Raw genomic sequence first — 21,544 nt, forward strand, 5'->3', positions numbered from 1 at the left:
GCATAGTATTTGTACCTGGATAGAGAACTGGCTAAAAAGATAGACTACAAAAAGTAGTGGTAAATGGCACATTTTCTAATTGGACTAGTGTTGTTAGTTGAGTAACGCAGGGCTCTGTACTAGGTCCCTTGCTTTTCAACTTGTTTATTAATGTCCTGGAGGTGGGCATTGAAAGTACTGTTTCTATTTTTGCAGATGATACTAAATTGTGCAGAACTATAGGTTCCATGCAGGATGCTGACACTTTGCAGAGTGATTTGTCTAAGCTGGGAAACTGGGCAGCAAACTGGAAAATGAGGTTCAATGTTGATAAATGCAAGATTATGTACTTTGGCAAAAATAATATAAATGCAAGTTATACACTAAATGGCTGTGTGTTGGGAGTTTTCTTAAATGAGAAGGATCTTGGGGTTTTTGTAGATAACAAGTTGTCTAATTCTGGGCAGTGTCATCCTGTGGCTACTGAAGCAAATAAAGTTCTGTCTTGCATAAAAAAGGGCATTAACTCAAGTGATGAAAACATAATTATGCCTATTTATAGGTCCCTGGTAAGGCCTCATCTGGAGTATGCAGTGCAGTTTTGGACTCCAGTCCTTAAGAGGGACATAAATGAGCTGGAGAGAGTGCAGAAACTAAGTGCAACTAAACTGGTTAGAGGTGTGAAAGACTTAAATTATGAAGGTAGGCTGTCACGGTTGGGGTTGTTTTCTCTGGAAAAAAGGTGCTTGTGAGGGGACATGATTACACTTTACAAGTACATTAGAGGACATTATAGACAAATAGCAGGGGACCTTTTTACCTATAAAGAGGATCACCGTACCAGAGGCCTCCCCTTCAGACTAGAAGAAAAGAACTTTCATTTGAAGAAATGTAGATGGTTCTTTACAGTGAGGTTGTGGAATGCACTGCCGGGTGATGTTGTGATGGCTGATTCAGTTAATGCCTTTAAGAGTGGCTTGGATGATTTGGATAGATATAATATCAAAGGCTATTGTGATACTAAACTCTATAGTTAGTATAGATATGGGTATATATAATTTATGTGAAAGTAGGGAGGGGTGTGTGTATAGATGCTGGGTTTTCATTTGGAGGGGTAAAACTTGATGGACTTTGTATTTTTTCAACCCGATTTAACTATGTAACTATGTAAATAGAATTGGACAAGGAGTCCACTGGGTTTTATCAGTAAAAAAACATTGCTGTACATGTTACACAAAGTGAATTAAATATCCAATATGAATATATTGCATCAGTTTATTAATATTGTAGGTAGTTGATGGGTAACCTGGCTGGGACTAACCAGGAGATCCTCTTCTAGTCTGGCAGACCAATCTGTCCCTACATCTATGGGACTAAATGGTAATACTGAGTCAATGTTGTACCTGGGTTTGAAAAGCGGCATAGCCTCCGCAAAGGAATTCACAGTCCCTTGAGATCTTTAGGACTTGTGCCTCGGTCACAATGCTCTCGTATTCTGTCTCTGATTTTTTGATGTATTTTAGAGCAACATATGGCTTCCTGTCTTTTATCTTGGCCAGTATTACCTAAAAAAGGCAAGAAAAGAGTTAATCAATACTGAATTTAGAGCTCTAAGATTAAATACAGCACCGCCTCTGCCCCCTTATAATTACAGCACCGCCTGTGCCCCCTTATAATTACAGCCCTGCCTGTGCTCCCTTATAAATACAGCACCGCCTGTGCCCCCTTATAATTACAGCACTGCCTGTGCCCCCTTATAAATACAGCGCCGCCTGTGCCCCCTTATAATTACAGCCCTGCCTGTGCTCCCTTATAAATACAGCACCGCCTGTGCCCCCTTATAATTACAGCACTGCCTGTGCCCCCTTATAAATACAGCGCCGCCTGTGCTCCCACATTGATATATTGGTGGAAATATTATTCCGTTTTGCATTTTATTTCTTTTGTACATTACACCAGATTCAATTTAGCAAGAAAAAGGTTTATTGTGTAAAAATTCAATTTGAGATGCGATTAAATTCAGAAAAACGTATGTAACTGTTTATAACATGAATGCTATGGTACAAAACTCTAATTGAATCTCACCTATAAGTTTTCATGTGATAAAACACAAAATAACTTTTTCTTCACCAGAATGAATCTGTCTCATTATTCGAAATAGTCCACAGAACACTCATTCCTATGTCTTCCTCCCGCATTTAGGATTTAGAACTTACAAATGGAAACCAGTCACTCACTTTGCCAAATCCTCCTGTTCCCAACACAGAGAAGAAGTCGTAGCTGGAGGCACTGAGCGGGTCAAGCCTTGAAGACTGAGCTGGTCTCACGTTGTCAGTTCCTCCTGGTGACAAAAAGAGATGTTATTTATAGCACATGTAATCATCTATAGTAAATATAGTATTACTATGATTCTTTAGACACGGTTGCATTATTTATGTATAATATTCTACCATACACTTAAAACACCTTAAAATGTGTCTGTTCCTTTAATAGAATAAAAGAACCTTAGCATTATGGAAGGCATTTCCATGTAGTGCTTAACCCTTTGAGCGCTAGCTGATTCCCCCAAAACATGTACATTTTAATATTTTGAGCTTTTACAATATAGACCCATTTTGTAGAAGAAACTTTTAATTTACCTAAGAAAACTATTAATTTTAAGACAAAATAAGCTTTCTAAATCTGCCTGACAGCATTATAAACTGTGACAGCATCTAGTGTTCCTAGTGCATAATGTTACATTTATAAATTTCTGATGTGTAAAGATCCAACCCCAAATGAGCCCAAAAGACGATTTTCAAAATACATGGCAAACTATGGCCCATGGCTTGTATATGGTAACAGCACCCGACTGATATGAAACTATACATAAACAATAGCGTTACTAAGGAAGGAAAGTAGAAAAAATACTAAAATAATAAAATGATAATGATAAAGTCCTAAACAGCAATTGTACTGGTAAATTTTTGGCAGTTGGAAATCATGTAGGCTGCTCCTTTTTGCAATTTAGTGAAATATGTAGTCAATTTAAATATCGTATAGGCACAGACAGACCCCTTTTGGTTTGGGGGCTGATACATAAACATATGGGATTATAAATTTCAATTGGCACAGGTCTAAGAACCTATAGCAAGCAATCAGCAGGTAGCATTTACTGGTCACCTGTTTACAGACTGCTTGACTGATATTGGTTAGTGCTCATGGGCAAACTTGGTGCCTTTTATTACATATGGGGAGAAGTGTTAATTGCACCAGTGCAATTACCCCAAGCAGCCAATCAGATCATTCTAGTCATTTCATGTTGAAATATACTGTTTCAAGCTTCTTCATGATAAGTTGCCATTGACAACTCCACTTGTGCAATTTAGCAACTATGTTAGTAGCTAAGCTCTAAACATGATTGTCCCAATAAATTATAGGCAGCTGGCAATCATGTGGGCCTCCCCATTTCCCAAAAACAATGTTTTCCTTTACCTTCATCAATCTCCTCCCTTCTCCGTTTCTCCTCCCTGCAGCTCTCATCTGGTAACCTCTGCTCCTCCAAACTCCTCGCTCTCTTCTTCTTTCCATCTTCATTCTCTTCGCTTCCTGTTCTTCTTCCTTTCTTCTGTGGTTGTCCAGGGTCCGAAACGCCGAAATTTGGATAAATCCGCTTCATTTTCTCTCTCAAATTGCACAAATCTCTCTCCTCTCCTCTCTCTCTCTCTCTCAAAGTCTCCTCACCAACGGTCACTTTCCAACGGTTGAGGTCTCATGCCCTCACTTCATGACATCATCACCTGGGCACAGGCTGGAAGAAACCATTGCAGCACAGAGGATCGGGTAGGTTTGAATATGTACATGTAAACACAAGTTTTGCAAGCTATTCGTTTCTGAAGAGAGAAACATGTGTTTCCAATGTGTGTGTATAAGTATTATGATGGACATTTTACTGTATTTTTCAAGGTAGGTGGTGTGCAATCTTTGGGTGGAACTGGAGCACTGCGCATTGGAGCAGAATTTCTGAGGCGCTGGTACAATGGAAACAACAACACTGCTACTCCCATCTATATTTCTTCTCCTTCATGGGGTAAAATCACTGGTTCTGGGCACTTTAGTGCTTACAGTGTTAGTCTTGATTCCAAGTAAGTGAGTATTTATCTGTACAAGACTGGGTCACCACTCTCTACAAAGGAGGATATTTCATAATAGGTGCCGAGTTTACCCTGGAGCAGTAACCCATAGCAACCAATCAGCAGGTTGGCTTTACTGGTCACCTGTTCAAAAGAATACATCCTATTGGTTGTTATGGGTTACTGCTACTGGTCAAACTTAGTAACTTTTATTACATTTGTTGGACGTCTTTAGAAAATATCAGTGTGAATTTGTTGCGGTTAAATACTGGCTTAAAAACAACTATCTGTTTTCAGATAGATCACCAGAAATGAAACTTTTTCCAATGACTTTCTATTTTCTACGTGTGACGTTTTTTTTAATATTGAAGTGTAAAGTGTAATTTTTCACTTTCTGAAGTAGCTCTGGGAGGGGGGGTCGCCGACTCTGTAAACTGTTCTAAATGGATACATTTAGTTGATACATTTCTTATCTTTGTCCCTGCTGAGCAGAATCCCTGAGTTTCATTACAGGCAGCTGTTAGAATTGATACAATAGTTGATACAATAGTTGCTAATACTCCAATACTGAGAAATGTATCAACTAAATGTTGCAAAATTGTAACAGTTCAGAGTCTGCACCTGAATTACTGAGCTGCCAGACTCAAACGTTTAACTTTACACTTAAGTTTTGGAAAAACAGTAAAAAATAAATAATGGAAAGTAATTTGAAACAGTATTAATGAAAAAAGTCTTTATTTCTGGGGAACAATCTAAAAACATCTGAATTGAAAAAAGTGTTTGGAAGGTGAAAAACCCCTTTAAGTGGATGTCTAGATTCCTTTCCCTTCATCATTGTAGAGTTTTTATGTTCCATTAGTTGCTATAAGACCTTTAAAGTGTATATATCTCCTTGGTTCTGATATATCGGCATTCTTTTCTTTTCTGTAAGTTAACTCTTAAAGCCGCAGTCTCATGCACAACTTTATTTTTGCAACCAAGCCACATTTATCCAGAATAATACATTGTATCTTTCAAGCCAGATTGCATGGGTTATTGTAGCCCCTAGAAGTGATGTGCGGGCCGACCCGATACCCGCGGGACCTCGCTGTGCTCCTCGCGGGTGCGGGTTGAGCTCTTCTCCTGCTCTCCCCGCAGCCACCTTCAAATATAGTGTCGCGTCTGCTCGCCCCGCCCCCTTTGTGACGTCATTGCGACGACATCGGCGGGGCAGCGCAGTTGTAAATAAGGTCCCCCAAAAGCGGTGCGGGTGGGCGCGGGTATTAGCAGGGCGGGTTAGGGTCGGGTCAGGGAAACCCTGATCCACACATCACTAGCCCCTAGCACTTTTATATAGCGATAACATATTTAGGGGGACGTTTGGAACAGAATTATATAATCCGTGTTTTTGAAGCCTAGTCTGATTGAGCATTTGTCTGAACACCACGCCATCCAGGCTACTTTTTTATTGGTGTATGCAAAAAGAATTTTGCATGGAAATACATAACATAGTACTTATTTACACATACAGCTTTTCTAAAATTTTGCTCTAAAGATCATTTCTGTGAAAATAGCCAACAGGAAATCAGAGGGAACATTGGCTGTGAGCAGGGCTGCCATCGGGGGGGGACAGGGGGTACAAGTGTACCGGGCCCTGGCCTGAAGGGGGGCCCGGCAGTGCTGAACTTTTGAAAGAGCCGGGCCCCCCTTGACAGCATCGAATGGTACAGCTGTAGCAGCCCCAGCATCCTTTGCCACTCGACAATGGTCGTGACGGAAAGCCCAGGCATAGCGCTCTGAGGATGATACGGAGAATAGTCCCGGGACATGCTGTGCAGCGCTGCTCCGGTGGCTCAAACAGGGCAGGGACGCTTCGGTGCTCCTAATACAAATGTGAGTAGGGTCAGGGCTACGGCCACTCTCTGTTTACTTTACTTCTTGCATAGTCCTCCCCGCTGCGGTCTCTGCGTCTCCCAGCCCAGCTGCCAGAGTACGCCATGCTAGCGTTTAGCCGCACCTCGCTATTCACCAACGCAGCTTATGCACAATGTGCTGCCGCCTGCAGGCCAACAACAGAAGCGCCCAGCCATGGAGCGAGCCGGCACAGGGCAATGCAAAGGAACAAGAGGGCGAGAATGCTCTGCAGAATGGGCAAGTTCAACCGGCTGCTCGTAACAATACAAGTCCGAGCATCCCTGCATAGCACTCCTTGCTTTGCCCACAGGTTTATAGCCATGATTCCAGTATAAGTAATACACAGTCATTTTATTAGCCTTTAAAAATTCTTAAACTAAATGAAAACCTGGCCCGCCAGGACCCCAATCAATCAATACCAATTTATAAAAATAATGGTAAATTATATCAAACAGCAGTAATCAAAATCTAATCAATTTTCTTTTAAGATGAATTGTCTCTGTATGATCTTCCCACTCACCAATCTGGAATTTAGTCTTTGGGGCAGATTTATCAAAGGTCCAGGTGAATTTTCGAAATTCAATAAATTCGAATTTCAAGCTATTTTTTGTATACTTTGACTAGGGAATAGTCCAATTTGATTTGAATTCGAAAAAAATGTGAAAATTGGAATGTCGAAATTTATCATGTACTGTCTCTTTAAAAATTCAACTTCGACCATTCAAAAATAGCCTACTGGGGACCTCCTAGAACCTATTTGGAGTCAATTGGTGGACTTTGAAAAAGTTTTTTTTTTACTCAAATTCGATCGAATGTGCTATTACTTCTATTCGTACGATTCGAATTTGGCCGAATACAGACCTATTCAGCCAAAAAAAACTTCGACTTAATTTCGGTTGGTCTTTTTCAATTCGAATTTCGAAGCTTTTCAAAATTGAAATTCGACCCTTGATAAATATGCACCTTAATGTCCGAGTTATAGTTCTCCAAACCCATCAATATCCAAAGGGCTCCAATTTTTTTTTTAACTTGTAAGGGGGGCCCTGGCGCCAATGTCTTTTTTAAAAATATACTTTGGGGCCCCAATTTTTTTAACTTGTAGGGGGGGGCCATAGCACCAATGTTTTTTTAAAAAAACTTATTCTTTGGGGAACCAATTTGTTTTACTTGTAAGGGGGGGCCCTGGTGCCAATGTTTTTATTTTTAACTTATATGGGGGCCCTGGTCACCAATAGCTTTTTATAACTTGTGTGTGTGTGGGGGGGGGATTACCTTTTTTAGCGCTGATGTCTGTGTGGTCTTTTAACTGTGATGTAGAGTGGGCAGGATCTGGGGTGGGGCTTTGGGCCTGGGTGGGCAGAGCCCAGGGGGCCCCAAATATTTTGTTGTACGGGGCCCCGTGATTTCTAATGGAGGCCCTGGCTGTTAATATAACTGTATTTATTGTAATTGGCTCAAGCAATCGACTTCTTTCCCTGATTCACTCTCTGGTCCCAGAGACTTAGGGGCAGATTAAAGCTCACCCACTTTCTATTCATTCATATGGGAGTTTTAGAAGTGTATTTATCAAATGGTGAACTCTAACTTTCTTCACTCATAAATATGCTTAAAAAATCCCTTAGTAATAGGCAACAGAAACTGTGCTTTTCTGTGGTGAGATCTTAATTCACAATATAATAAATCGGTCTCTTTATGTTCTGCCCATGTTTGGTCCAAAGCAAGCTCCTTCTTTGATTTGTTTCTCTGCTGCTTAGAATAGCTTACTTCTGTGTAATCTAGTGAGAGCTGCAGTTACACTATCCAGCAAAGGCTGAATCAGAATCCTGCTGAAACAGGCCGAATTCCGAACCTAATCCTTGATTCGGTGCATCCCTTTTTTCTAGTAGACTTAAGGTATGAAGATTCAAATTGCGCAAAGATGTGTTATAGGAAAGCCCCAGGTCCAGAGCATTCTGGATAAAAGGTCCTATACCTGTATAATAATTGTCCTTTAAACATATTCCTTGAGTTCAACTGTAACATCCCCTAGCTGCAGCACCTGGCACCCACAGCATACTTACTGACATCCATAGTGTAAAACATATATGTGAAATAAGGCAAACTGGTTACTAATGTATCAGAGTGAAGTATTTATGCATAGTACTGATTTTTGTTAGAGAACTCAAATAATTGATTTGCTGCAAATGCCTTTTTATGTTCGCATTTTTAACATGTATATATTACTGATTTCCAACAGAATGCCCCCGAGTTCTCTATCTTTTTGTTGCATGCATGTGCGCACAATCCCACTGGAACAGACCCCACTCCCGATGAGTGGAGAAAGATAGCTGATGTGATGAAGGTAAGTAGGAGCGTGTCACCCTGTTTTGCAAACCCAGTGATAACGGTGATCCAATTATCAGTAATTGCCCTGACCGTACAGTAGGTAATGACTCACAGGACATTTTGTTTCCCAGGATAAATTTCCTTGTAGCATCTAAAATCACCACTGGTGAAACATACACAATGATTTGGCTATCTGAAGTCGCCCAAAGCTTTCTTATATTACCCTAAACTTGCTGATAAACCATTTTTCTTTATAACGGGATTCCTCTCTCAGCATCTGTTTCTCCTAATTCTATCTTCATGCAGGAGTTGGGTGTCAGATGAATGATCCAATATATCTTATAGGGGGGGCTCCTTTTGCCTGGAAGATGTAATAGAGCTCATAGAAATCTTGTATGTCTACATTCACAATTTGTGCAAAAGGCAGTGATTTTGTTTGTACTGGAATCCGTTATTTGAGTTGTTATATTTGACAAGTGTGGAGAGTTCAGTGCAATCCCATATAATATCTTCTTTAGACTTGTGGTTGCACAGTGTAGTCCCATGCAAGATGCTGTATTGGCACAATAAAAATGAAGTGTAGATTCCCTAATTATAAATCCAGGGAAGAGGGCACTGTATATTTTCACTGCAATTGATGTGCAAAAGTGTAACGTTTTTTCTTTCCTTCCTCCCTTTTATTTTTTTTACACCAGAGGAGGTCTCTCTTTCCTTTCTTTGACTCTGCCTACCAAGGATTTGCCTCTGGCAGCCTAGACAAGGATGCATGGGCTGTGCGCTTCTTTGTGTCTCAGGGTTTCGAGCTGTTCTGTGCTCAGTCATTTTCCAAGAACTTTGGCTTGTACAGTAAGTGGAACACTTTAATTTAAAGTATTGCTGCTTTGCTATTCGTTAAAAGAAGACCCCCCACCCGTAATTTTTTTTTATATGATAAAAGAAAATATCCTTCAAGGTGTCATGCATGCACTTCATTATGAAGCCGAAGTCGAATTTCGAATTCATGCGAGTTTTTAATAATTCCCTTAAATTCTCATTAATTCGAAATTCAACCAAATTCAAATTGAAATTTATTTAAAAAACTCGATTTGAGTTCGGAATGTCGGGAAGGCTGCAAACAACTCCAAATTGATCCCTGGATGTCTCCCATTTACTTAAACAGCGATTCAGAAGGTCTTGGGCGGAGAATAAGAAATCAAATTTAATTGAAGGACTGGAGTATGATACATTGAATAACTCCCTATCTGAACTTGACCGTTTTCACCATAAGAAGATTTGAAAATTTTCAATTGGACCCTAGATAAATCAGCCCCTATTTGTTAGGGAGGATCAGTTTATAGATCATTTGAAGTAATGCAACCTATGTGATATGTTTATTTCTCCTGTTTATAACACATTTACTTTTTTTTTTTTCCTTCATTAGATGAGAGAGTAGGAAACCTAACTGTCGTAGGTAAAGACGGTGATAATGTTGCACATGTCCTCTCTCAGATGGAGAAAATTGTTAGTACAACCTGGTCCAATCCCCCATCTCAAGGAGCTTGTATTGTTGCAACCACTCTTAACACTCCTGAGCTATTTGATGAATGGTAAGATTATGGGCTTATACTAAACACTTGTACTTCAGTGCTATTACTTCTTTTTTTTTCTGCTGTACCTACAGCAAATGCTGCCACTTCTGCTTTGCATTATAACCTAGAGCTTTTTCCATTGTAACCAGGTCTTGTTATAACTCAATACTTGTACTTCTGTGCTTGCCTGAGCAACAATCTCCTGACTCTCAAATCCAGGTGATTGCCATTGAAATCAGGAGGGAATGATCCCAAGCATTTTACTCCAACTGAGCTAGTGATCACTCATGGCAACAGTATTCCCAGAATAGGACCAAGGCTCGCTGTCTTTAAAAGGAAACTATTGTCAAAATGAAAAGTTTATATAAGCTTCAGTGTACTGAAATAAGAAACATTACATTCAATTAAAAATTCTGTACCGTTTCAGAAATAATCAAGTTTATCTTCACTAATCTTCTCTCTGCATCTTTTTCTCCTCATTCTGTCTTCATTCAGGAGTTGGGCGTCAGATGAATGATCCAATATATCTTATAGGGGGGCTCCTTTTGCCTAGAAGATGTATTAGAGCTCACTCTATTAAAATCACCAGACATCATGTTTCTCTACATGCAGAATTTGTGCAAAAGGCAGTTATTTTGTACTGGAATCCGTTATTTGAATGAGCTTTAATACATCTGCTAGGAAAGGAGCCCCCATATAAGATAAATTGGATCATTCATCTGACACCCAATTGCTGCATGAAGACAGAATGAAGAGAAACAGATTCTGAGAGAGGGATAGTGACGAGAAACCTTATTATTTGAGAAACAATGCAGAATATTTGATTGTATTTAGAAAGTTTCTTCAGTATGATGTAGCTTATATTAAATTTTCATTTTCACGATAGTTCACCTTTAAACAAAAATATAATACCAGCTGTGATGTCATTTATTGGGGGCGGTGACATAAGGGATAAGGCCATAAGAGGTGGGTATATGGCAGGTAGTGGAAGGAGTCTAAAAGATAGTAGATAAGCTGGCTGTGATAGGAACAGGGATTCTGGAAGATTTGGGGTGTAACTGAGCAGGCTAAGGAGAGGATATTACAAATTTACATTGTAGATTGCAGGTAAATGTGTAATATTGGTGCAAGTCTTGGCTGGTGAAAATACTGGCTGAGTGGCAACCAAGCGATTGACAAATATGATACAGTTCACTGATGATTTAGTCTTGCTCTAAATAGCCAGTCTCTGATATCTTTATATGAAAAAAGCTAGTGAATATGGGCCCTGCAGCCTTATTTCAATGCACAAATCTTATGCCCAATTATATGATATACTGTACAGTATAAGGGTGTTAGCAGTACGCTCAGAGCTCTGTAACCTGTATTAAAACTCTCAGGCCTCGTGCATTTACATTGGTTTGCATTATCCCTTATATATTATGTGTGTGTTCATATTCATGTCCTCTTAATGATCCAGTGCTGTAAGGTAAAACCATTTCTTTCTATTGTGCATATTAAGGAGAGATAATGTTAAGACCATGGCAGAGAGAGTCCTGTTGATGAGAGCAGAACTGAAATCACGACTGGAGGCGCTTAAAACTCCCGGGACATGGAACCATATTGTCAACCAGATAGGAATGTTCAGCTACACAGGACTTAACCGTAAGTGAACATACACAAGAGTCGTAACAATACTGTTGCATTTATATTGCTTTATATTTGCACTTGGTTTTCCAACATTCTGTATCTGTTTCCACAGCTAAGCAAGTGGAGTATCTTATAAAAGAGAAGCACATTTACTTGATGGCCAGTGGACGTATAAATATGTGTGGGCTGACAACAAAGAACCTTGACTACGTGGCCCAGTCTATTTATGAAGCATCAACCAAAATCCAGTAAAGGAAGTCCAAACTTTCAGTAGATGAAATCGCAACGTAATTATGTGTAGTAGTATGTGTCCCCACGTCCCCATTGTTAACATGGCTTTAACAGGAACAAATGAAGCTGCTGGGAGATGTGTTACAAATGCAAAGCATGTGGGACTCCATGCTAGATATTGTCATTCTTTGGGCTTTTACCTTGTTTTGCACTCAAGTTGTTTAAATTTCTCCTAATGAATGCCTTGACCTCCTAAATCTAAGGGATTTTTTGGTTCTATATCATCATGTAACCCAGTAATTATATAGCAAATTAGTTAAAACCTTAATCTTTAGGGACAAAAATGTATGTTTATTTTGTGTCTGTAAAACCCCACATCAAGCTTTAATGACGGGCAATATATCCCAACTAAAGTCTATTTGCTTGCAAGTAATAACTAGACAAAGAGCCCAATTTGCTTATACTGGAATAATACCACTTGCAAATATCCAGATACTGTATAAATAAATCAACATGTGTGAGCCCATTCTCAGCTTCTCAGATTATGCAAAAATGTGCAATACAGATCTTGCAACTAAGGTCTCCAATTCTATTCAATATTGATAGAAAGAATGAGTGTAATGGAAAACCCAAACCTGTTGTCTTAAATTGAAAATGCTAAAGCAGTTAATGTAATAAACACATTCTGTTGAGTGCCGTTGTATGTGTGTGTTATTTTGCATTGGAGCTACACTTTGCTTTGGCTTATGTTTTATACCGGGGGTGCCCCTGGGATCGGGATCTATCAGTAGATCTTTATTTGGGGATCTCAAGACACTGTCAACAAACAGCTTGTCTACATCACCCTCCTGTTTCATAGGGCCCAGAATTGCAAATGAAGAAACACAGGGTTTAATGGATTTGCATATACAAGATCAGATGTGATTATGTAAGAGCAAACGGTTCTACCCATTTTACAATGTATTGTTTTCTCTTTTATCATGTACTTACTAGAGTAGAATTATTAGAGTTTTACTTTATTGTGCATGTACTTGGCCCAGGGCAGCTACAAGAGAACGAGGACAGAAGCCAAGATGGTGGCACAGAGTTTACTTGAATAGTAGAGCAGGACAGTGTTTTTCAGTGAAGAGGAGATTATAATCACTTCTAGGTATGTAACAAATTGGCACCCCTAGTGATTAAGTCCCAGACATTCCCTCACACTGGCTAATAAGTCACCAACTGGAAGGGCAGCGTTGGCAGTGTGAGTTTGGCCAGATAAACACTGAGCATGAAAAGGTTGTGTGTGTCAATGAATGAGTGTTTGCACTGGAGTGAAGATATGTGGCCATGAGTATGAATAAGTGAGAATGACTGTGAATGTAAAAGAGGTTTGTTGTCAATGTATCTAGAGTTTAAATGCACAAGTGTGAATGTGAGAGACATTGTAGGAATCACCATGAGTGTGAAAGTGCATGGGAGTTTGCTGATGTGCCATAGAAACAGTTTGGCTGACCATGAAAGAGGGAGTCTATACATTTGGGTGAATTAGTGCAAGAATGTGCACTAGGAAAGTAAGAAAGTGTAAATAAAAATGAGAGTGACAGTGAGTACATGTGCCTGTGCTATTGTGAATATGAGATGGAGTAGGATAAGCTGAGAGCCTCTTCCACCTGCATTCACATTACTGACAGCCACCTGTGTAAAGTCACACAGGCCAAAATCTACCTATACATTTGTGAAGAGGTGTATAGATTTTGGTATTGCCTTGCATTAGTAGTCAGATTCAATAAATTGCCTTAAAGAGTGTTTGAGTCTAAAACAATAAAAATGATGACCAACTGCAATTGTACCAGAATATAACTACATCTACTGACATTTGATGAATTCCTTTAAATGAATGTTAAAAGCTCAATATTAAATCTGAGACACAATGTAGACCTAGATAAATGTAGTATTCAACAAAAAAGACTAAATTCCTGTCAATAAACAACACATCACAGTCACACTGCACTGGTTGAATTAGCACATGTTTATACATGTGAGCAGTAACGCCACGCCAAGGCTTCAACCTTGTTACCGGCACGCCGGGTGTAACGCCTCACACAACAGGACAAACGTGACAAACAAAGACAACAAACGAGGTTTTAACTGCACGTGTCTATGACGTCCCACCCTTTGCTCGTTTAACAACTTAACAGGACAAGGTAAAAAAAACCCCATCTTACTTCAGATAGGGAAAAAACCCTTGCCATTAATTTCTACACAAATTTGAGAACTACAGAAATATATACAAAACTAACAGGGTATTGGGGTCTATAGACATGATGTGCAGGAAGACAAACAGGCTGTGATCTTAGACTCTGTTTGCCTTCTGTTACACCCTTATCCTTTCATATCTCACGTTCACTCACACATTCACACACATATAGATACCCACCTTATTACTTACCAGATGAGCCACTCCAGGATTCCAAAACCTGATTTTACCATGGAATCTCTGAAGGATGGTGACTTAGAGTGAAGATGGAGCTGATCGTGTGCCCGGGAAATGCAGAAGATGGAACGGCTTTTGTGCAGCAGGTGGAGCTGATCTTGAAGCCTTCAGATATGCCCACTATCCTCTGATCTTATATGCCTATTCTAGATGGAACAGCATGTTATTATGACTGGCTGGATTACTCACTCTCATACATACTTACTCCAGCCAGGAGGAATTTATGAATGAAAGGCCAGAGACGATATTATTGTCCGTTGATGTGGCTTCATTCTCCTGGGACTCGAGGAACGACAGATTCCCATCGTATGGGCTGAAAAGCTTTGCTGACGGCTGTGTAAAAGGTAAAAATAATTTTAGTTCAGATGTTACAAAACATGTTATGAGCAAGAAAACAATCTCTGTATTTGCTTTTAGATTTTTTTTAGATTTTTTTTTTTGGTTATAAAAATAGCAGTTTCTCTGTGTCTCTGCCATGTATTTCATATCATTGTACAATAAAGATTACAATAAAAACATCGAGCCTTTAAAAATAGCAGTGCAATAGTGATGTTTTTGCAGAGACATCTTCCTTATGTGTATAGATATTCATGTCTGTGTGAATATGGTGACTTATGTGTTTAATGTTTAAATGACTTCCAGAAATGAACCCACTGCTTTCACATTCATCTGTCACAAATCATGTACTTACTGTGCCTGGCTGGAAAGGGGGCTCTGCTCCTTCCTCTTCCAGCACCACCCAGTCGATGGGCTCAAAGAACGGGTGGCACCTGATGTCTCCTCTGGCCCCGAGCCGTCGCCTCGGCTTCTTTTTAAGGAGCTAAAAGTTCAAAGGGCAATTATTTTAATACCACAGATTTTATACTCACTAAAATACCCATCAATGAAATCACTGCATATGATTGATAGGTTTGCAAGTTAATTATTCAAATTGCTAGTAGGTTAGTTGGAATTAAATTGACAACAGTCATTCAGTCCAGGACAGGTTTTTATGATACATTATAGAACGTGTGGTTTCAGAATGTGACATAAAACTCTTGTAGCTCATTCAAGTTGTTGTATTACCCTATAAGAATGCAAAGGTGATACAATGTTTTAACTAAGGCAATGCTATGGAAATGGGGCATAAATACATTTTTGTTAAATACTGTACCTCTCTCCCTCTGTTACTACTACCCACCTTTTTCAGCAGATCTATTAGATCATCATCCAGCCAGTTGGGTATTTCAGGCTCATCGTTGATGGTGGAATCAATGTTGTTGTTAAATGGGATCTCTCCAGTGGCCATATCACAGATGGTAATGCCAAAGGACCACCAGTCGACTGCTGCATTGTATGGTTTTTTCTGCAGGATCTTGAAAAGAAAGGAGAGTTATAGCTTAGGAGCAGCATGGCATCCTCTGTGTATGTTTACTGGGATTATGTTAACAACAGAATTCAATAGATTTAGCTGTCCATCACATTAAACAACCTATCACACACAGTATGGATGATGCCTGGCAAAACATGGGTGGCATAAACTAAGCAAGTAATATCATTTATCATGTAAGTAATGTAATATATGAAAAAAAAAAAGTTTTTGCTAGTCTAGTCGCCAATATCAACCAATCAGCTTGAAATATTTGCTGGTCACCTGTTTAAAAGCAAACGTCTTTTTTGGCTGCAGTGGGTTACTACTCCAGTCAATTGTTCTGCCTTTTATGACACATAAGGGTTGGTGTTTTGATGTGCTATTTATGCTTTCTAATTTATTAGCCTGTGAAAAGCCGTAAATACAGACATGCAGATATATTCAGAGATAAAAAAAAAAACAATCTAGATAAAGCCAAAGTTGCCTATTTGTATAACATTTATGTATATAAAACATCAGCTAGAAATAGTTTTTTTTGTCCTTGCCATATTCTCCTTTACTTCTTGTTTTAACTCAGTTTCTACTGTAAATATACTGTAATTCCATGTCTTACCTCCGGGGCCATGTATTCCATAGTTCCGACCCGGTCCGTGATGGTATCACCTTCGAACATGTTTTGTACAGCAAGGCCGAAGTCTGAGATCCTAACATGGCCTTGGTGATCCAATAAGATGTTACACGGTTTGATGTCTCTGTAATACAGAGAATAAAGGAGTTACACAGAAGAAGACAAGGGCTGATGATCTGCAGAGCAACCTGTGTGTGGCCTCTGCTGTAGAAAGTTACAGAGATGAAGAAATCTATACTGACCGATGGATGATCCCCTTGCTGTGCAGGAATTGCAGGCCACAGACCATCTCTGCTGAATAGAACCTTTTAAACAAAGAAATAATGGTTAAATCCATAACGATTAGTCTATAATATGTTCCCATTCATTTATTTCATTTCAGAAAATGAAAAATAATTGACTATTACATTTGCTAAATGTGCTTTATGGAATGAAAAAGGAGCAAATATATGGGGTGCTGTAATAAAAAAGTGCTGTCTGTTTAATAGCTATTAGCCAAGTTGCAAACTTTAGGCCATTTATTAATTTCCTCCCATATGTTTAATTGGTATAAAAACAACTATTTCTTAGTGATATTATACTATTACAATTTACCACATGTGCTACTTACAGGACTCTGTCCATGTCTAGGCTGCCTTGTTTTTCCAACTGGTCTTCCAGGCTTCCCCCGCTCAGGAACTCCATTACGAAAAAGGCATGCCGCTGGTTACACAAACAAATAACACATACAAGTTGGTACACATACATATAAAACCAATTAAGAAGGTAAGTAGGGACCTCGATTCTGGGATGGCAGTGGATGTGATCTACTTAGGCTTTGCTAAAGCATTTGATACAGTGCCACACAGAAGGTTACTGGTTAAATTAAGGAATGTTGGCCTGGAGCATAGTATTTGTACCTGGATAGAGAACTGGCTAAAAAGATAGACTACAAAAAGTAGTGGTAAATGGCACATTTTCTAATTGGACTAGTGTTGTTAGTTGAGTAACGCAGGGCTCTGTACTAGGTCCCTTGCTTTTCAACTTGTTTATTAATGTCCTGGAGGTGGGCATTGAAAGTACTGTTTCTATTTTTGCAGATGATACTAAATTGTGCAGAACTATAGGTTCCATGCAGGATGCTGACACTTTGCAGAGTGATTTGTCTAAGCTGGGAAACTGGGCAGCAAACTGGAAAATGAGGTTCAATGTTGATAAATGCAAGATTATGTACTTTGGCAAAAATAATATAAATGCAAGTTATACACTAAATGGCTGTGTGTTGGGAGTTTTCTTAAATGAGAAGGATCTTGGGGTTTTTGTAGATAACAAGTTGTCTAATTCTGGGCAGTGTCATCCTGTGGCTACTGAAGCAAATAAAGTTCTGTCTTGCATAAAAAAGGGCATTAACTCAAGTGATGAAAACATAATTATGCCTATTTATAGGTCCCTGGTAAGGCCTCATCTGGAGTATGCAGTGCAGTTTTGGACTCCAGTCCTTAAGAGGGACATAAATGAGCTGGAGAGAGTGCAGAAACTAAGTGCAACTAAACTGGTTAGAGGTGTGAAAGACTTAAATTATGAAGGTAGGCTGTCACGGTTGGGGTTGTTTTCTCTGGAAAAAAGGTGCTTGTGAGGGGACATGATTACACTTTACAAGTACATTAGAGGACATTATAGACAAATAGCAGGGGACCTTTTTACCTATAAAGAGGATCACCGTACCAGAGGCCTCCCCTTCAGACTAGAAGAAAAGAACTTTCATTTGAAGAAATGTAGATGGTTCTTTACAGTGAGGTTGTGGAATGCACTGCCGGGTGATGTTGTGATGGCTGATTCAGTTAATGCCTTTAAGAGTGGCTTGGATGATTTGGATAGATATAATATCAAAGGCTATTGTGATACTAAACTCTATAGTTAGTATAGATATGGGTATATATAATTTATGTGAAAGTAGGGAGGGGTGTGTGTATAGATGCTGGGTTTTCATTTGGAGGGGTAAAACTTGATGGACTTTGTATTTTTTCAACCCGATTTAACTATGTAACTATGTAAATAGAATTGGACAAGGAGTCCACTGGGTTTTATCAGTAAAAAAACATTGCTGTACATGTTACACAAAGTGAATTAAATATCCAATATGAATATATTGCATCAGTTTATTAATATTGTAGGTAGTTGATGGGTAACCTGGCTGGGACTAACCAGGAGATCCTCTTCTAGTCTGGCAGACCAATCTGTCCCTACATCTATGGGACTAAATGGTAATACTGAGTCAATGTTGTACCTGGGTTTGAAAAGCGGCATAGCCTCCGCAAAGGAATTCACAGTCCCTTGAGATCTTTAGGACTTGTGCCTCGGTCACAATGCTCTCGTATTCTGTCTCTGATTTTTTGATGTATTTTAGAGCAACATATGGCTTCCTGTCTTTTATCTTGGCCAGTATTACCTAAAAAAGGCAAGAAAAGAGTTAATCAATACTGAATTTAGAGCTCTAAGATTAAATACAGCACCGCCTCTGCCCCCTTATAATTACAGCACCGCCTGTGCCCCCTTATAATTACAGCCCTGCCTGTGCTCCCTTATAAATACAGCACCGCCTGTGCCCCCTTATAATTACAGCACTGCCTGTGCCCCCTTATAAATACAGCGCCGCCTGTGCTCCCACATTGATATATTGGTGGAAATATTATTCCGTTTTGCATTTTATTTCTTTTGTACATTACACCAGATTCAATTTAGCAAGAAAAAGGTTTATTGTGTAAAAATTCAATTTGAGATGCGATTAAATTCAGAAAAACGTATGTAACTGTTTATAACATGAATGCTATGGTACAAAACTCTAATTGAATCTCACCTATAAGTTTTCATGTGATAAAACACAAAATAACTTTTTCTTCACCAGAATGAATCTGTCTCATTATTCGAAATAGTCCACAGAACACTCATTCCTATGTCTTCCTCCCGCATTTAGGATTTAGAACTTACAAATGGAAACCAGTCACTCACTTTGCCAAATCCTCCTGTTCCCAACACAGAGAAGAAGTCGTAGCTGGAGGCACTGAGCGGGTCAAGCCTTGAAGACTGAGCTGGTCTCACGTTGTCAGTTCCTCCTGGTGACAAAAAGAGATGTTATTTATAGCACATGTAATCATCTATAGTAAATATAGTATTACTATGATTCTTTAGACACGGTTGCATTATTTATGTATAATATTCTACCATACACTTAAAACACCTTAAAATGTGTCTGTTCCTTTAATAGAATAAAAGAACCTTAGCATTATGGAAGGCATTTCCATGTAGTGCTTAACCCTTTGAGCGCTAGCTGATTCCCCCAAAACATGTACATTTTAATATTTTGAGCTTTTACAATATAGACCCATTTTGTAGAAGAAACTTTTAATTTACCTAAGAAAACTATTAATTTTAAGACAAAATAAGCTTTCTAAATCTGCCTGACAGCATTATAAACTGTGACAGCATCTAGTGTTCCTAGTGCATAATGTTACATTTATAAATTTCTGATGTGTAAAGATCCAACCCCAAATGAGCCCAAAAGACGATTTTCAAAATACATGGCAAACTATGGCCCATGGCTTGTATATGGTAACAGCACCCGACTGATATGAAACTATACATAAACAATAGCGTTACTAAGGAAGGAAAGTAGAAAAAATACTAAAATAATAAAATGATAATGATAAAGTCCTAAACAGCAATTGTACTGGTAAATTTTTGGCAGTTGGAAATCATGTAGGCTGCTCCTTTTTGCAATTTAGTGAAATATGTAGTCAATTTAAATATCGTATAGGCACAGACAGACCCCTTTTGGTTTGGGGGCTGATACATAAACATATGGGATTATGAATTTCAATGGGCACAGGTCTAAGAACCTATAGCAAGCAATCAGCAGGTAGCATTTACTGGTCACCTGTTTACAGACTGCTTGACTGATATTGGTTAGTGCTCATGGGCAAACTTGGTGCCTTTTATTACATATGGGGAGAAGTGTTAATTGCACCAGTGCAATTACCCCAAGCAGCCAATCAGATCATTCTAGTCATTTCATGTTGAAATATACTGTTTCAAGCTTCTTCATGATAAGTTGCCATTGACAACTCCACTTGTGCAATTTAGCAACTATGTTAGTAGCTAAGCTCTAAACATGATTGTCCCAATAAATTATAGGCAGCTGGCAATCATGTGGGCCTCCCCATTTCCCAAAAACAATGTTTTCCTTTACCTTCATCAATCTCCTCCCTTCTCCGTTTCTCCTCCCTGCAGCTCTCATCTGGTAACCTCTGCTCCTCCAAACTCCTCACTCTCTTCTTCTTTCCATCTTTATTCTCTTCGCTTCCTGTTCTTCTTCCTTTCTTCTTTGATTGTCCAGGGTACGAAACGCCGAAATTTGGATGAATCCGCTTCATTTTCTCTCTAAAATTGCACAAAGCTCTCTCCTCTCCTCTCTCCTCTCTCTCTCAAAGTCTCCTCACCAACGGTCACTTTCCAACGGTTGAGGTCTCATGCCCTCACTTCATGACATCATCACCTGGGCACAGGCTGGAAGAAACCATTGCAGCACAGAGCCAGGTACATAGTTCTATATACAGTTACAGATTCAACGTCCTGTATTCTATATATTCGATTGGTGTATGGGAAGTCATTTCCTGTCATTTGTTTATGTGGGAGCTGCCATAAACCCAACATGCATGCTCTCTTTTCCCTACAGTGTAATCCCTACAGTGAATAAGGGATACCCACCCATTAAACTCTAGTTCTACTTTTTTCAAATGGATCTTCCCCAGACACGCACGCACGCACGCACGCACGCACACACTAGGGTAAAGAGCTTAAACAACATTCATTACAGGACTTATTTATATTCCGCTTTCTGGGGTACACTATAGAGCAACAGTGCTGGGGTCCAGATGTGGTGGACTTGCTATTTGGCCCTGTTCTCTCACAATTTGCCCCCATATCCCTCTATTTCATTATTTCATCTGCTTTTATTTAAATAAATGCTGTGCAAAGTTACGTATGTCTCTTTATTTCTCTCTCTCTATACATACAGTAAATTTGACCCAAGGCTGGGCCAAGCCTTGAAGGTCTATGCTAATCACCTTCTCTGTGCAAATGAACCTGCACTGCCTAGGAGACTGAGTTAAATGAAGGGATAACGTTTCAGGGTAGGGGCAGGGCGATAGAAGAGGTATGTGCTTGTGCCCCCATAGCCTCTTCTGTCAACCCTTCAGTGGTACACTACCAGAGGTGCCCCTTCCCTGAGTTACCTGAGGGGAAAGATGGTGACCCTACAGAAGTTTCATATATTCGCCAAATCTGCAGGATCTTCACTCAGGGCCCGATGGATCT

The 21,544-nt window shown here is 39.4% G+C and overlaps 1 protein-coding gene across 1 annotated transcript; it reads left to right on the forward strand.

The window, feature by feature from the left end:
• The first annotated feature begins 3,599 nt into the window (after window positions 1-3,599).
• On the forward strand, window positions 3,600-12,429 carry LOC121396246 (aspartate aminotransferase, cytoplasmic-like). The gene is made up of 7 exons (XM_041571025.1): window positions 3,600-3,801; window positions 3,925-4,048; window positions 8,221-8,325; window positions 9,005-9,155; window positions 9,730-9,895; window positions 11,379-11,521; window positions 11,619-12,429. The coding sequence occupies exons 2-7, from the start codon at window positions 3,998-4,000 to the stop codon at window positions 11,756-11,758; spliced, it is 756 nt and encodes a 251-aa protein (XP_041426959.1). The 5' UTR covers window positions 3,600-3,801; window positions 3,925-3,997; the 3' UTR covers window positions 11,759-12,429.
• The last annotated feature ends 9,115 nt before the right edge of the window (window positions 12,430-21,544 follow it).

The sequence above is a fragment of the Xenopus laevis genome, chromosome 7S (genome assembly GCF_017654675.1).
Source record: "Xenopus laevis strain J_2021 chromosome 7S, Xenopus_laevis_v10.1, whole genome shotgun sequence".
Classification (NCBI taxonomy): domain Eukaryota; kingdom Metazoa; phylum Chordata; class Amphibia; order Anura; family Pipidae; genus Xenopus; species Xenopus laevis.